This window comes from Phymastichus coffea, unplaced genomic scaffold (assembly GCF_024137745.1).
Source record: "Phymastichus coffea isolate CEN01 unplaced genomic scaffold, Cenicafe_Pcof_1.1 PCOF00043, whole genome shotgun sequence".
NCBI lineage: Eukaryota > Metazoa > Arthropoda > Insecta > Hymenoptera > Eulophidae > Phymastichus > Phymastichus coffea.
In genome coordinates this window covers 2,326,618-2,343,447 of record NW_026706854.1, presented here as the reverse complement: position 1 = coordinate 2,343,447, position 16,830 = coordinate 2,326,618, and the positions used below count along the sequence as shown (strand labels likewise).

The window sequence follows — 16,830 nt, the reverse complement described above, 5'->3', positions numbered from 1 at the left end:
TATTTTTTATTACTTCATTATTTGATTTACTTATATTAAAAAAAGAGAAAAGCAAACAGAATATCTAAAAAATTAAAACAAAATTATAGTCTCTTTTAGTAATGTGGAAAGAAATCAAATTATACATTGAGCGATTGATCCTGTACAATGAGAAAAAATTTAGTTCAGATAAGAGTAGTCATTGAGTTGTTTTTGTATTTAACCTTTTTATTTTTTTAATTAACACGACATAGCATTTGGGTATCGTATCAATATCTACCTTAACAAACATCAAAGGCTTATACATATGTCACTTTCAAGAATGTAATTAAATTCGCTGATTGAAGAATTATTTTATTTATTACTTACTACATAATAACAGAATTCTTGCAGTAAAATAAAAATTAAATAAAAGTTAAATGCTGGATTTGATACTTGGAATTGTTCGATACTAAGTATAATATACGATATTCACACAAAAACTGGTAGTCTTTCATACTTATATACGTAACATTATTGCCATTAAAAAAAAAGTGTTCTGAAAAATAGAATGAGACTACGTCTCTATTCTTTCATTTCACTCACTCAAATACATGACTTAAAATTCTACACAAAAAATTAGGTATAGTTTTTAAACGCACACGCACATGACTGATGGTTTCTCCCTGCTTATATGTGACATTAGTGATGGACAGTTGATTTTTCAATAGAACAATGCCATTTTGAGTTGAAACTGAAAGTTTCAAAAATCATTCCTTATTTGGTTTTCTTCTTCGTGGTCCCTCGGTACTCGAAGATGTTTCCTTCAAAATGTGAAATTAAAAAAAATGTTGTTAAGAAGCAACCTTACATATTTACACATCAAATTAGTATATGTTTTTGTGGTCACAATAAATCTAGATAAATGTACATGTGGTACTTGATTCTTTTTTTGGCAGAAAAATTTATTACCTTATTTGATTCAATAATTTTGGAATTTTCTAGTTCTTCTTTGCCACTGGATTTTTTTGTTGTCTCTTCATCTATAGGTTCTTTTGTTTCTTCAGGCTCTTCTTCATCCACATCATCTACATTTTCTTTATTGCTGTCAATCAAATCATCAGTATCTGCTTCGTACTGATTTTTGCTTGGTTCTTTCATCTCCTGTTGAGTTAATTTAAACAATTCAAGTTTCATATGGATATTATTACACATAAATATTGAACTAGCATTAAACTATAACCATGCACAAATATACTAATCATACCTGACTCGTAAAGCAGCAACAATAAATAATCAGCATAACAGGTAAACCTAGCAGTATAATATAAATAGCCCATATCCATGGATTTTCAGCAGTAAAGTCAACTATTCCTTGCCAAAAGCCAGTCTACAAAGGTATTATTAATAGTTTAACTACAAAATCTTTATTCAAAAAAACAAATAATTAGGTTTTTCATATCCTAGCATATATAGTTTGCCTATGGTTAAATTTTACTAGCATTTATTGAGCCAAGGGTGGAATCTGACAAAAATCTAACGGACACATGTTACAATAATTTTATGTTTTCATTGGGTACCTTTCGCGCTTGTGATATCAAAAAACAAATATAAATAGAAATTGGAATAGAACAATATACAAAATAGGCAGCCCACCATCCAGGTTTATAATTCATCATTTTCATCATTTTACCCCACCAAGTTTCCTGATTGAAAGCATCAATAATCGATTGAAAGCATATAATTTAAAATTAAAAATAAATGCTTGTTGATTAAATTTTTGCAAAGGAACAATTTTTACTACTCACAGCATCTTTGGCAATTTTTCGTTTACGAACTTCAAACGTTTGTTCAGCCCACTTTTCAGCTACATATTCATCATCTGCAACTATAATATTGTCAAACAATATATCAGGAGACATGGACCATAACTCAAATCCAAGAGCATACTGAAAATTAAAGAAATTTTTAATAATATAATACTAATCCCTGGAAAATGATGATCTTACAATTGGTGTCATTTTAAAAGGATTTTCATCGTTGAAATAGTCAGGGTTATGAATCAATCTTGGTTTCCATTTTCCTTGATAATTGGGATTATTTATCAAAGGTGGAAGCCACTTTCCTTTGTATTTAGGATTACTTATCAGTCTTTTTTTGTAAGGACCACAACCAGGTGCTGTCACACATTTTGGATTTTGTACTTCAGGAGGTTCCCACTCTCCGTCCATTTCCTCATCCCAGTCTTCTGGTTTCACGGACTCTGGATTGGGTATTGTTGCAGGCTCATTTTCCAACCAGCCATCAGGTATCACATCACTTTCATCAATGATTTGTGCTGGCGCATCTTCGTCCCAGTCATCTGGTTTAACAGCAGTAGGATCTGGTATTTTTTCCCTTTCATCCCAATCTTCTGGCTGTTTGTCATTGGGATCTTCAATTTCTAGTGGTGGATTGACTGGAGGTGTAAAATCATCAAGGAGAGAACCTTCATTTACTATAGTTCCATCAACTTTGATCACAAAAGTATTATCTGGCCGTACAATTAGAGTATACAAATGTGGTTGTTTGTCTTTGAAAAAATCTTCCAGTCTTTCATTTGGTTTTTTAGCATGCTTTTCTTCAACTGAACCATTCAATGGGTTTTTATGCCTAAAAATGAAATGCAACTGCAAAAAAAACATTAACCATTACTGACAAATTACAATTTTAAGCAAGTATCATTGGATAAGAATCTGTACCTTATGATCGCCACCACATTTGTCAGGTCCAAACATTATTGTATAAGGAGTTTTATCATGAAAATTGTTTAAATCTTTGTGTTTGAAATCAAGAGATAGTAATTTTAAGTAAGCTCCACCACACTCCTGTCCTTCTTGAAAAATAACTTCATATTGAACAACTAGAGGTTTGTCTTCAAATTTAAATGGTTTCTCAAGTACTGTTGATATGGCTGCATGTCTCGCTTTACTTTTTAGTACCAAACCTAAGTTAGCCCCTTCAACATTTCTCTTTGGCTCTTCAATAAGCCAAACTCCTATAAATATAATAATACGTTTAAATTTAAATCTAAAGAGATAGCTTTTAATCTCAAATTAACTTGATATTAATCTTGATACATTCTTCTCAAGGTATATACATAAAATAAAACCTTCATAACAATAAAAAAAATGGAATGCTGCAAGTCTCTTATTTTAATTATTCTTTCATAACAATAAAGTTTTCAAGATATCGCTAAATATCGTTAAAAAGTTTCAAGAGGCATATTCGACATATACATGTAAGATTACATTTTTTAAAAGTCAAGTCATTTTTTATGTCAAGTAGAAAAATTGTTTAATGTGAGTATTTGTTTTTCCCTAGTCTACTGATTTAATATTATTTTATCAAGAATACAGCTAATTGAATACTTTAGATTTTTTCATGTACAAATAAATGAGAGGAATGATTTTTTCAGATAAAAGTTAAAGGCAACTGAATGGGATAACAGGACTTGTAAAATGTGTTGAAAAAATTACCATCATATTTTGCAATATCTTCATCAATGTCTTCTTTCTTTGCTTGTGATTTAACCCAGGTCTTTTCAAATTGATCTTTGTCGTCGAAATTTTCAGCAAGTAGAACCGGAGCTATGGGCCGAGGACTCTCATAGGTAGCAACTGGAGGCTCGTCCGGTTCATTTTCAATGACGACCTCGGCGTCGATGTCAGCCTCGGTGGCCTGTGTAGAATGCACGTGTCCGAGCAAACTCGCGCTGACCAAGAACAGCAGACAAATAGTTAGCTTCTCCATTGATGCTAAACCTCTCGCAAATAATTGAGGTCAGGATGGATCGTAGAACTAGGCTGAGCTGGATCAAGCCGCTGCCGACGCCAATGAAGCGCTTGACCGACTGATGCAATGATGTCGATAAACAGCTCACTTGGAGAATCCTTAAAAGTGAACAAATGAACGCGTACACTATAACGCAAACGGCTGAGCAACGGGCACCCTCGCCCGACAGTTGGCACGCAGCACGAGGCACGTACATACAAACATACGTGTCAGCCCCTGAATGAGCCGCCTTACGGATCGACGCTTGGCCAACGCACGCACGACACACGCGCACCAATTGCCTGCAGCAGTTGCAGTTCGCCGTACTCTCTCTCTCTCTCTCTCTCTCGCTCGCTCTCTCGCTCTCTCTCTCTCGCTCTCTCTATCTTTCTCTCTCTTTCTCTCTGTTTCTTTCTAACTCACTTACCTTATCTTTTCTACCTATAATAAAATAAATTGCCGAGTCGATGTCCGGACTGAGATACGGTGCCTAAGATCCATAGGATCCCAAAGTAAATTTCGGCTGCTACAGCAAAAACAGCTGATATAGTCAACCGGCCGTCTCGCGTCTATCTACTGTCTATTGTCTGCTCAAAAATGCCGCAACCGCTCCTTTCTTCGACTACATGCCCAGCAATTTCACTTCAATTTTCGACAACTTCTTCAATTAATCTGGGCGCCATTTAGTTTACTCAAATCTCTACATGAGATCTGCAAAATGAAAAAAAAAAGAAATTATACATCAAAGAAATATAGCTCGTGATAAGCAAGTAGGCCACTTTTTATGCAGGAAATAAATCAATAAAAAAGATCATTGTTAATGTTGTACGGCTATAAGTTGGTGGTTATCGATATCAGATGTTTTATATATTTACATTTTAATGATAGCCATATGCTTTTTCTTTTGTTATTATTGCGGTTAATAATTAGATTTAAACTTAGTTAGGTTAAACATTTTTGTTGCACGCTACAGTCTTAACGTTAACTTCTCTGATGTTAATCTGCTCTATACATATTTTAATTAACTTATGAACATACAAATAAGTAATTAATTTGAGTTAAAAATCGAAATTGTACACATGTAATTGGATTATCTTTGTATGATTGTGCGCAATTTTGATGCGCAGCTATATGGGTGTTAACCAAAATTAAACTAGTGGCGCTGTAATTGAAACATGTAAAACTTTCTATTATTTTATTTATAATTTAGCACCAGTTTACCAACTACAACTGGATAATTATCGATTAGATAACAATAAAAAACTGTTAAGTTTGGATGGTAAAGTAATAAAAGTTTGCATTGGATGCCCAAATATCTTAATACTGGGAATCCATGAGAATAGAGAAAAGAGGAAAACCTATAGCTTTGAGAATGTTAGATGTTTAATCTTAAATGATTTAATTTGTCTCCGCGCTATATATGACACAGAACAATAGGTTTTCGAAAAATTTTGTTCGAACGACGCGCCGTTTTTGCTCAAATCGGTTTATAGGTTATAGATCATTATCAAAATCCGAAAATGAGGCCCCGGTTCCATAGGTACACGTACGGATGCGGACGGATACGGACGCGAATCGCAACTCTAGTAACATCACTAAAAATATCTAGTTCGATTATTTAGTACCAACACTACCGGTAGTGAGTGAAATTGACTGTTGTTTAAAACTGTAGCGCCGAACGTACCACATTTAATGTTCAAATGTCAGGTCTACAATTTACTTTTCAAATTTTCATGAATATTGCTTATTGATGAGTATGCTAATGAAAAAAAAGTTTTTGGGATGATTAATACATATCATTTATATTTATTTTCTTCTTCTTCTCATATATTCAAGTACTTTCATAAAATTAAGGTCTAATTCCACTAATTGTAGTTGAAAGTCTATGAATTCTCTATCATTTGCCATCTTATAGACTGCAATAATGTAAAGGTTAGATAGGCGATCATTAAATGTGGTACGTTCGGCGCTACAGTTCTAAACAACAGTCACTTTTGCTCACTACCGTTAGTGTTGGTACTAAATAATCGAACTAGATATTTTTAGTGATGTTACTAGAATTGCGATTCGCGTCCGTATCCGTCCGCATCTGTACGTACATACCTATGGGACCGGGGCCTGAAAATTTTAGGCTTAGAGATTATATTAGGCAGAGGTCAAAACAGTACAGCTTTCCAGAGTTAAATCTAACTCAAAAATTACATATTTATTTCATTAAAATATTTTATTCTGTCATGTCGAGTCAACTAGACGACCAATTATTTAACTACATGGTTTATCAATTTAATAGTACCTATGTGTGCAGTGTACAATATGAAATAAAGTCTTAAATTGGTTTTCAATTAATTTTCTTAAATGATCTCTATGATTCTTAAAATAAGCAATTTTTACGTGGATTATTTGAGACAATTTTTCTGCCATTTAAAAAATTATTTAAAAAGTGCAAATAAAATGTGCTTGGAAAAACAAATTGCTTCCTATACGCGACAAACGGCCCGTTTGTTCAAAATTTCACACAGCTTAATTGTATACGTGAATTCAAGATCGTAATTTTCTAAACATTATTGTAGAAGTGGTTCAGCTCACCGAGTCGCATTGCCGAATGAAAATTTCGGAATTATGGCCAAATCTTACACATACTATTTCATTTAATTAAGATAATTCGAACCGATAGTTGTTCGCAGGTTTAGGCGAAAGTTTAGAGAGTAAAAGCGAGCATTTGGAGTTGAAGCTTGGTCGAGCCGGATCCAAGCTATAGCTGCAAAAGTAAATTCGAAAAACTGAGAATCTGCAATATCGATTGACCACTCCATTGGATCGAGCCAAAAACACGAATGAAATACTTGAAATATTGAAAAAATATTCGGAAGCTCAGTAGCAATAGCGAAAACTTGCGGGCCGCTCCTATAGGTGGGCCTGCATACAAGATTGAAAGAATCGCTACTCGGAGTCTTGCGAGCTGCGAAGATCTTGATCACAAAATCAGCAGAATAAAAACAAAGACGCGAATGAATTCCATTAGGATTCAACAATCGTTCTTCGGATTGCGCCGAGGTCAGATGTGATCGGTTGTTCACTTGGCTCGACGTATCGTCAAATGATTGTTGTGATTACGACGGCGCATGAAAGATGACTTTGGCTGGATTTAACTGCAGACACACCCATGAAAAGTATTAGCTGAAATAAAAAAGAGCACGGTCCTCGGCAAGTTGCTTACTTTTTGCTTGTTAAAGGCGCAAGTCCAATGGCCAAAGAAGTATTAGATTTTGCGCATTGGCTTCACTATCGATAATCACGTATACGACACGCTTAGGCCGGTCAATAAGATAACTATCGAAATCAGCGGTATATACTTGGTATGTAATTTGAGGCTACATATACATGAGTCTGTGTGCGTGTGTGTGTGTGTGTGCCACTTTACGCCTATCGAGCGAATAAGGGCCGACAAGCGTGAAATACTCTGAAGATCAAGTAAAAGATCAAGTAACAAATCGTAAAACTCCCGGCACGAGCTATAGGCTTGGCATAATTGAACGTCGGCGCCGCTAAGAACGACGATCACTGACGGGGAGTCGCCGCCGACTTGTGGCAGCGACGAGTCCTGCCGCGGAAAAATCATGACATTGACATGCATGCGGGCAGCCTCAGCGAGGGCGCGTACGTCTCCTCTGGCACTCCGCCGAATTGGGTGGTTGCTCGAGATAAGAGGACTCGTCGCCGCTCCCGTGCACTCGCGCACGAGTACGCGACGACGGGGTGGCATCCAATCGTGAGTCATGTGGGAGGGAGCGCGAGGAATGCAGCGGAGCAAGACGTCGGAACTTATCGAACGGGCGCGATCCAAGGGAAACGCTCGCCGCGGCTATACGCATTCGAAACGTGGACTGAGCTTCGCGTCGCGCTGGGCTGCTGGCGCGACGCACACACCCACTTTGCCGCGGCGTCGGTCGACTGCGCAGGTGGCGGGCCAGTAGGCCACAGGTGGCATTCGCGGATGAATGCTCGCGATGCAGAGCGATCCACGTCGAGAGAACGCGGCACGAGCACTGACTCGAGCCCCGAGTGAGGCACGAGCGCGGAGCACTCGCCGTTCGTCGCGGTGGAGCCAGTTGACACAAGGGAGTAGGCTCGCGCGAGGGTCGTCGGCCCCCTCCCTCTCCACCCGTAATTGGTCGATGACGACAGAGGGAGAACAATCTCCCTCGGCGAGAACCGAGAGTCAGCTGTGGGCGAGGCTGCGGAAGCGGCGAGCACGTCGTGACAAAGGCGTCGCTTCAATTTCGCGGCGAGCCGAGAGCGAGTTTTAATAAAGAGCGCAACAGGCAGGCCTGAGGGGTCGGGGAAGCGGATCTAGGAGAGGCGCGATTGGGAGGAAAACGTCGACGCTGGGGGTGGCGGCGGCGGCGGCGGCGAGAAGCCTTCATATCGAGAATTCTCGGAGAGATCTGGATTCCTCGGCCGTATAAAAGATAGTCGGCGAGTCCCATTAGCGCCCACCCGCATTCTCGAGCACTGCCTCTTTATTGACGGCGCCTGGCGCCGCGGAGAGCACAAGGCAGAAAGAGAGAGAGATGGTTTATTATTGGTAATCGCATAATTAATGGGCAGCGCGAGAGGGGGAGGGGCGGGGCGGGGGCGCGCTCGGGACGGGCGGGGGATGAAATCTGCAGGAGGGCTCGGGCAAATGGCAACGGAGGCTGCGCGCAGGCCGGGCGCGGATCAGCGGGGACGAGTGCGAGGCAACCACGAGTTGCTTCGGGGAGCATGCGCGCTCGGGCGGCGCGCCGCGGCTCGGCCTCCAGGGTGCGAGCGGCCGCGCGCGCGCCAGTGCAGGGAGAGGCAACAGGCGAGTCAGGAACAGCACTCGCCGCCCGAGGAGCGCCGCCAGCCGAGGAGCCTTGATCGGCGCGCTCGCCGCCACCGTCGACCCAGCCGGCCGCGCCGGCGATGCTACGTGCGCCCGTGCCCATCGCCCGCTGACTCTTCTGGGCCTGCCTGCCTGCCTGCCTGCCTGACTCTCGCTCTCGCCCCGTCTTGGACCAGCGCGCACAGCCAGCAGCGTGAGTGCCTCCTCTCCGTTCGGCCGCGCCGCGTCGCGACAGCGGACGACGCCGAGTGGCCGCCCGTTCGATCGACTGGCGCGATGTATCGGTAAACGAATTACGGACCAATCTGCGTGAGCCCTCTCGCGGCGCCACCAAAGCTAATTGGCCCGAGCCAAGTGCCATGGGCGATCCTCGAGAACGCAGCCGCTTGCTACGACAACTGCTCCGTCGCCCGCCTCCCGCCTTTCACTCGGCTGTAGCGCGCCACTCTGATTGCTGATTCATCGCCGGGAGCTCGGCCCCGTTGCTCAAGTTTTACCGTGTCGATAACTTCGCGTCGGCACCAGCTGCCGTATCGTCGAAATTTCGCTGGACCTGCGGACGGACGTGCGACTCCTCTTTCCTTGGCCTTTGTTCTCCGACGGCCTCTCTAATTGCCAATTAGTCAGCTCGATACTCTCCCCCTCGCTCTGGCTACAGAGTTCGGTTAGGCTGTTCGACTTCTCGTCGGATCCGTGCGTGGTCGGCCCCGCCGACGCGAGCCGCTGGCCGCTGGCGACTCGACACCACGTCGAGACAAGTGGTGACAGAGTGGCCGATAGCGCGCGGGCTGAGTGACGTGGATTGGGCTGTGACGTCGCGCAGCTGCGAGTTTTGATTTCGCCAGTCGCGCTCGGAACCGCGCCATTGATCTCGCGCATCTCGCGCGCGGACCGATGAAGTGATCTCCGCCCACACGGTCGCCAGCTCGCCGCGCGGTCCAATTAACGCGCTCGATACGCTTGCTATGCGTTTCCCGTCGACTTCGCGCGACACTTCGACGCTCTGCTGCCTACGCGACGAGATCAGCCACAATCGAACGGGCAATCGTCGATCCATGCTTCGGTCCACGACGGCTTGGACCATCTTCGCGTCCTCGATCATTCTCGTCGCGGATCGTCGTACCCCGCGTAACTTTGACCCAATGAAACACTCTTCTCGCGTGCTTCCGACTAAGTGTACGTTTCTATGACACCCTCTCGAACAGCGGTTTTGCTTGTTTAACTTTGTACTTGTCTCGATCGCGTTAGATGGTATCCACTAAAATTACTCTTGTAGTGATCGACATATATAGTGAACTATGATACTGCCTGAAATCAAATTGCACAAAAATTGTCATTCCCACTTGCAGTTTCGCTTCTGATATCTTATATTTCAGCCAAGTATTATCTATTGTACATTAATTGCCAATAGGTACGAAGGAAATATTTCGAGAAAATGGCAGGAGAACAATGGAATGGTTGGCTTCAGCGTTGCCGAGAATCGAGAAGCTTAGTACTCGTGATCGTGGCCATTGCACTGTTGCTTGATAACATGTTACTCACTACTGTTGGTAAGTATGACATTTTTCATTGGAAATCAGGTTTCAGCGTTGAGCGAGACGAACTATGGCTAACTTTTTACTTTCTCGAAATATCAATTTTCTTTCGTGTCTTTTCGTCCGTCATTTAATTAGTCTTGAAAATTATTGATGTATCACACCTACCTCAATGTTTAAACTTGTAAACTAACCGCCATGCGATACCTCGATTTCAAAACTGAGTTGGTGCATGGTGGAAGTGTCATACAAATTAGTCTTTTCGAATATATACTCGTTAAAAACATTTAACGAAAAGGATATTGTTTGATGTCTGCAATAAACAATGATAAATATTCGTTTGCCGCTTGTTTTATTAACGCATGCATGGCCATTATTACGAAAGATGCAGGTAATCGTACTTTTGGAAATGGTTAGCTGTCAGGTCAAGCATTTCGGTGTAAAAGCACTTTTCAAGTCGTAATGAATTTGTAAACGAGGTCATGGTACTTTGTTCTTTAACTTTCAAGTGTCGCCATTTATTAATAACGGCCTTTTAAATTAATTGTCATACATATGAAACGTAATTTGATGTCTTCTCGCAAACTTGTGCACTGGCATATTACGTTTTTTAATGCATCCTCTATTATTATGCGACAGGTTCCATATTATCTTACTCATTTTATATATTATTAACACAAGTCAGCAATCTGATAAACTATGTAGGTTTGAATTTTCATCGAGTAAAATTTGTGGATTTTTTTTCAAAATTCCAAAAGATTACGATATTTAATACATTTCAATGAATATTGGAGACCGAGCTACTTATTTTGACAAACGACAAATTTACTCACAAAGCGTGATCCACTGAATGTGTTTGGTTCGAAGGACTCGTGTAAAGAATAAAATGAATGGAGGAATTATCATTTTACTATGTGGGATCGCAAAAATAACGTGAAGAAAATGAAGGTTTTTGAGAATGATAAATAGAGTGTGTAAGTGAAATGGGTGGGGGGAAGAAAGATCGATAGGCAGAAGGGAAGGGGAATATAAAGAAAGAGGGGAATAATGTTGAAAGTCAAGTGGCTAACTGAAGCGAGTACTATAGAGAACGAGAAAAGGCACTTCTCCTTATACCGAACGAACCGAGAATGAGCTTAGCGCAGTAAATATATATATATGTATATATATATATAAATATAAATATATATATATATATATATATATATATATATAAAATAAAGAGCAACCTGTGCGTGGGTCCCTTGATGTCGTTTTTCCAGCTCTTAGCCTTTCAGCAGCCCACAATCGCAGTTGGGTCGTGCCACTGTCTATCTTTAATTCAACAAGAGCCGAGAAGAACGCATGAACCCTCATCTGTCACGACGCCAATCTAGATAAGTGGTCATGCTTCCGAGGAGCTTTCACGTATGATAATGAACTCGCGTCAACACGCGCGCACATCGCTCGCGCTCTTTGCCTACAACTAAGAATCACAATTAAATCCGGGCCTTCCATTTATCACGGAGATAACGTCAAAGTTTCGTCCTTGCGCGAGGGCCATCTGTTTAGTTCGATTAATATCCTATCCGCCCATCGTTCGGCGTTAGACTCAACCTTCGGCTAATCGATGTTGAACGACAAATCTTAGGAGCCCACTGAATCGCGCCAAAATATTTCGAGTGCTCGCTATATATTAACTGTAGCGCGCACCTATTCAACTTTCATCACCGCTCAAAGTGAAAGATTTCTTGAAAGCCACTATGAATTACGGTTTTATTCTGCTGAAAAGCCGTTGTAGTCGATCAGCAACACATTGTATCTGGCGTGAAAACCCCAGCTGTTGCGCCGAAGCAAACGAAATCCAAGGAGGAAAAATTTGCCACTAGGTTACCGCGATTTTTATTTCGCCACACAATGATGCTTTCAATCGTTATTTCCAGTCCCTATAATACCGGAGTTTCTGTACGACATGAGACATCCAAATGCTACTCTAAGCGAACATCTCGAAGGAAGCAAGCATCAGCCATTAACGACGCAGACCTTGACTGCGACTACAACGGCATTGCCTGGATGTCACTGCCCTTCGAACAACTCAAATAGCAAGGCTTTGGAGTTAATCGTTTCTACAGCTACGTCTGTGGGTTAGTACAAATATTACTGAAAACTGGCCGTGGCCCGTTCGATTGTTCAGTCAGACTATGCGATGTTTGGGAAACAGACTTTGAAAGCCTTTTATTGCCGAACTCTTGATGCAATCTATCTCATATTTCAGTAAAGTAGAAGACAAATATCGAACGCTATAATAACTTAATGGTATTTTTCTTTCATACGGGAAGAGACTTCAACCGCGAATCAAACAGCTGTCAAAATCAAAGAAGATAAACAAATGCACCAAGAACTTATTGAAGAAACAGTAGCTGTCGGCGTAATGTTTGCTTCCAAAGCCTTTGTTCAACTACTGGCTAATCCAATTGTGGGGCCATTGACGCACAAGTAATAATATATGAAAGCTTATTTTAACCATGCACGCCTCATCGTCGCTTGTTAATATAATAATAATAAGAATTATTATTATTACTATTGTTGTTGTTATTGTTATTGTTACTGTTGTTATTATTATTTGAAAGACGCCAGTGTGTTTACATATTTGTTATTTGTGAAGAACACCATTATTCTTCTTTCAGGATTGGATACAGCATTCCCATGTTTACTGGCTTCTTGATCATGTTTTTATCCACTTTAATATTTGCTTTCGGCAGAAGTTATGGGATATTATTCCTGGCACGTGCTCTTCAAGGCATTGGCTCGTCTTGCTCTAGTGTCTCGGGTAACAAAGCTTTAACTTAGTACATTTTTTCCAGACGACAGATTACTTTTAATTATTAAAGTGAAAAGTGTACGAGAGTGAAGAGTTAAAAAGTAAAAAGGCGCTTTTGGCCTTCGCAACAGTCGCGATGCGTTGCTTTTGATTTTCTTTTATTAAAAGGAAATAACTGCTATATAAATTCTTCAATTAACGAGTAAGCTGAGGATGCGTGAATAAATATGATTTATAACACGGTACTAAGTAACCTTTTTCAATAAATTGATATTGCGTTGATAGTGCCCTTATAGAGATTTTCAGAACGTATAAGATGAGCATTAAAGCTTTTTGAAGTACTTTAAGACGATAAAGATTTTGTGGCATTATCTATATTAGAATTTATAATTTTACGCCGCAATGTAGAAAATATTTTGCTGTCGTGTCATACAAATTGTTAGCATGTTACAATATGTGTCGCACATCCAGATTTATTGTATGAAAAATATATAAAAATCATAATGACGTTTGCACCAGGAATGGGAATGTTAGCGGAGCGTTATCAAGACGACAAGGAGCGAGGAAACGCTATGGGAATTGCACTGGGTGGCCTAGCCCTTGGGGTCTTAATTGGGCCACCATTTGGCGGTATTATGTATGAGTTTGTTGGCAAATCCGCACCGTTCCTCATACTGTCAGCACTTGCTCTTGGCGACGGATGTTAGTAAATATTTCCCATAACAATAATTTGTAACTTTGGACGAGGATATTACTTTGCATTAAGTCTTGTTTGCCTTTGGCACCTCTACAATCATTCTCAGAGCAGCTTCCGAGTATCTAGAAAAATAATGATTGATAATGTTTAATTTTTTAATCATCATACTTTGTTAGATTTTTTTATCGTTTTACAACGTGTTATTAATTAAGATTGGTTTCCCGTGTGTAAACAACTGTATTCACGTTAAAATAACAAATAACATATTTATTCATAATTTATCATAAATCGCTTTAATTTCTGCATTCATTCCGTCATTTAAAAAAAATAAATCAACGATTACATTGCAGTACTGCAGCTCTTGGTCCTCCCGCCAACTATTGTTTATACCGAGGCTGAACCACCGACATTAAAATCACTGGTTACTGATCCTTATATCATATTAGCGGCTGGTAATTAATCAAACTATAACTTTTAACGTTATACCAAGAATAATTGGAAATTTAAAAGATGATTTACGTTAAAGGTGCAATAACATTCGCAAATATGGGCATTGCTATGCTTGAACCCAGTTTACCTATTTGGATGATGGACACTATGAACGCCAGTCGATGGAAACAGGGTGCTACATTTTTACCTGCAAGCATCAGTTATCTTATAGGTACAAATCTTTTTGGACCTTTAGGGCATAAAATGGGCAGGTAAGACTTCTGTTTAGATATATTGAAAAGATGATGACATAATTCAATCTTTCTTCACTTTAACAACACGACTCGACACACATAACAATAATAACCCTGCCGTGTAACTGTATGCCTGTGAATTATTTAAAAAATTACATTTCTTTCCTTATCGCTGTAATTTATCATGAGGCTAGTAAAAATAATATTCCATAATGTATCGTTGCATTGAGCGCTGTATAATTTAATCGTAATTTGTATGCGAGTTATATATTTCTTTTCAAGTATCGTTAATATCAAAATAATTAATGAGAATTTCACTGTTTTAAAGCCAGGAAATGCGAAATCACGAAGTGGTTGTTTCAATTATATTAGAAACTTTGCAGCCCAGATTTGAGAGCACGAAAAAGTGTTTTCAATTTTTTCAATGTCATATTTTAGAATATCTATTTTATGCACCCTTATTATATCGACTTTGGGACAGGGACGTATGCCTTGATCTGGTGTAAGCTTATGCGAGTTGATAATTCTGACATTATATTCTCTCCTCGCGTTTAGTAATGCACGAGTTTTTTTTACGACATTTGATTTGACTATTCTGTATGTATTTTCCAGATGGTTAGCCGCTCTCATTGGCCTTGTTGTCATTGGTATTTGTCTGATGTGTGTACGTATTTTTCAAACCATTTACATTCATAAATAATAAATTCAAGTTGAGACATATCAAATTATGTATCGCGCGCTGAATAAAATCAGTGTCCCTCTTTGACTAAATACTCGATTTATATCTTAAATATCGATGACGATAAGCATGATTATAGAATTACATTCAACTTTTGATTTACGACTGCGTAAATAATCCGTACACGTGAAATTTTTTGAAATATTTCCGAACGTACGAAATCTACGACATCGATCATTTTTCAATATGTAAATGACTCACTTGGGCATCGCCTTGATTACATAATTAATAGTGAAACACTTTTTGAATTTCTTCAGATACGTTAACTATAGCGTGCCTTTGATTTTCAGATACCGTTAGCAAGAAGCATTGATCACTTGATCATACCCAATGCCGGATTAGGTTTTGCCATTGGCATGGTTGACAGCTCAATGATGCCTGAGCTTGGATATTTAGTTGATATCAGACATACTGCTGTCTATGGAAGTGTCTACGCTATCGGGGATGTAGCTTTTTGTCTCGGTTATGCTATAGGTTTGTATTATCTAGAAAAATCGACAGGAGTTTTCAAAATCCTCGGCAATCACTTCAAATTTATCTGCAATAGAAAAAGGACCAAATTTTAGAATGTTCTTTACAATTATATACGTTTCTTCGCAAAAATAGTTCTAGCCTTTTTTATACTAATTGTTTTATTTCAGCACTTCGTTATTACTCCAATTTTTTATTACACTCAATTGATTGTTTAGTATCAGACGTCATATTATAATTTGAAAAAGGCTTTTCAAAGTTCTTTAAACTATTATATAATATACTATTACTTATGTAATATACTAATGCAAATTTATGCGTTTTAATTGAAAAGGTTTTATACGTACAGAAATACAAAAAAATATATTTATGAAAATTGAAATTTATTTTTAGTATTGTCAACTCATTTACAGCATATATTACATTGTGCACTAACTGAATAAGCAACAACATTCATCTAATTAAAAATTCTTGTATCATATGTATTATGTTGTTGATTTTCCTGAAATTGAAAACATGATGTTATTCATGTCATATCTCTCGAAAATAAATAAATGTAAATATGCGAACCTTTATACGTTAATTAACAATAGTATTAATAGTAGTATGGGTAAAGCAATATTAGATGCAAATACTATACCTAGAAAATAAATTTTTAATTATAATCCGGTTGCAGGTCCAGCATTGAGTGGAACATTGGTAAATACTATAGGATTCGAATGGATGCTCTTTGGCATAGCTATCTTGAATTTCATTTACGCGCCATTTATGTATTTTTTGAAATCACCACCCACTAAAGAAGAGAAAAAGGTATGCAGCTGTGAACGTATTGAGTGTAGATCTCTGATTTCGAAACGTATTTGCTAGAAATCTACAAAAATTAATTTTTACGTATTGTTACAGTCGTTAATTGTTGGTGAAAAGTCATCAGTTCGGTACGTGTCTTATGAAAATGATGAAGAAGATCAATAAACGTCTAATTTTCAAAGGTGGAATCGTGAATAATTCGCAAAATGTAGATTTCCATGTCGTTAAAATCCTAATACAATTTTCATTTTATTTGTTATTTACATCAATCTTAGTAAATATGTCAAGCCTATATAAATATGTGAAATAATTATGCATTGTAAAGTATAGCGTGACAATTAAGGTCGTAATGAATACGATATGTTTGATTACTTTGTTGTATCATTCTTTATTTAATAAAAATGTTGTGAATTGTTATTAATAATGAAATTAAATTCTTGTTTATTAAACATATAAGCTG

At 39.0% G+C, this 16,830-nt stretch overlaps 2 protein-coding genes across 3 annotated transcripts; one reads left to right on the top strand and one right to left on the bottom strand.

The window, feature by feature from the left end:
• Nucleotides 1–194: 194 nt before the first annotated feature.
• Nucleotides 195–4,046, bottom strand: LOC131664214 (calnexin-like). 2 transcript variants are annotated; one of them, XM_058935132.1, is made up of 7 exons: nt 3,477–4,046; nt 2,700–2,995; nt 1,968–2,627; nt 1,767–1,907; nt 1,539–1,664; nt 931–1,122; nt 195–782 (listed from the first exon to the last, which is right to left on the bottom strand). In XM_058935132.1, exons 1-7 carry the CDS (start codon nt 3,748–3,750, stop codon nt 729–731), a joined length of 1,743 nt encoding a protein of 580 aa, XP_058791115.1. In that variant the 5' UTR covers nt 3,751–4,046; the 3' UTR covers nt 195–728. The 2 variants fall into 2 exon arrangements, with proteins under 2 accessions (XP_058791115.1, XP_058791116.1); XM_058935133.1 differs by lacking the exon at nt 1,539–1,664 and adding an exon at nt 1,226–1,348.
• Nucleotides 4,047–8,609: 4,563 nt separating this feature from the next.
• On the top strand, nt 8,610–16,721 carry LOC131664228 (synaptic vesicular amine transporter). The gene is made up of 12 exons (XM_058935156.1): nt 8,610–8,831; nt 10,050–10,188; nt 12,096–12,296; nt 12,492–12,648; nt 12,840–12,982; nt 13,493–13,675; nt 14,021–14,122; nt 14,197–14,371; nt 14,966–15,017; nt 15,383–15,566; nt 16,240–16,373; nt 16,467–16,721. The coding sequence occupies exons 2-12, from the start codon at nt 10,074–10,076 to the stop codon at nt 16,533–16,535; spliced, it is 1,515 nt and encodes a 504-aa protein (XP_058791139.1). The 5' UTR covers nt 8,610–8,831; nt 10,050–10,073; the 3' UTR covers nt 16,536–16,721.
• Nucleotides 16,722–16,830: the final 109 nt, after the last annotated feature.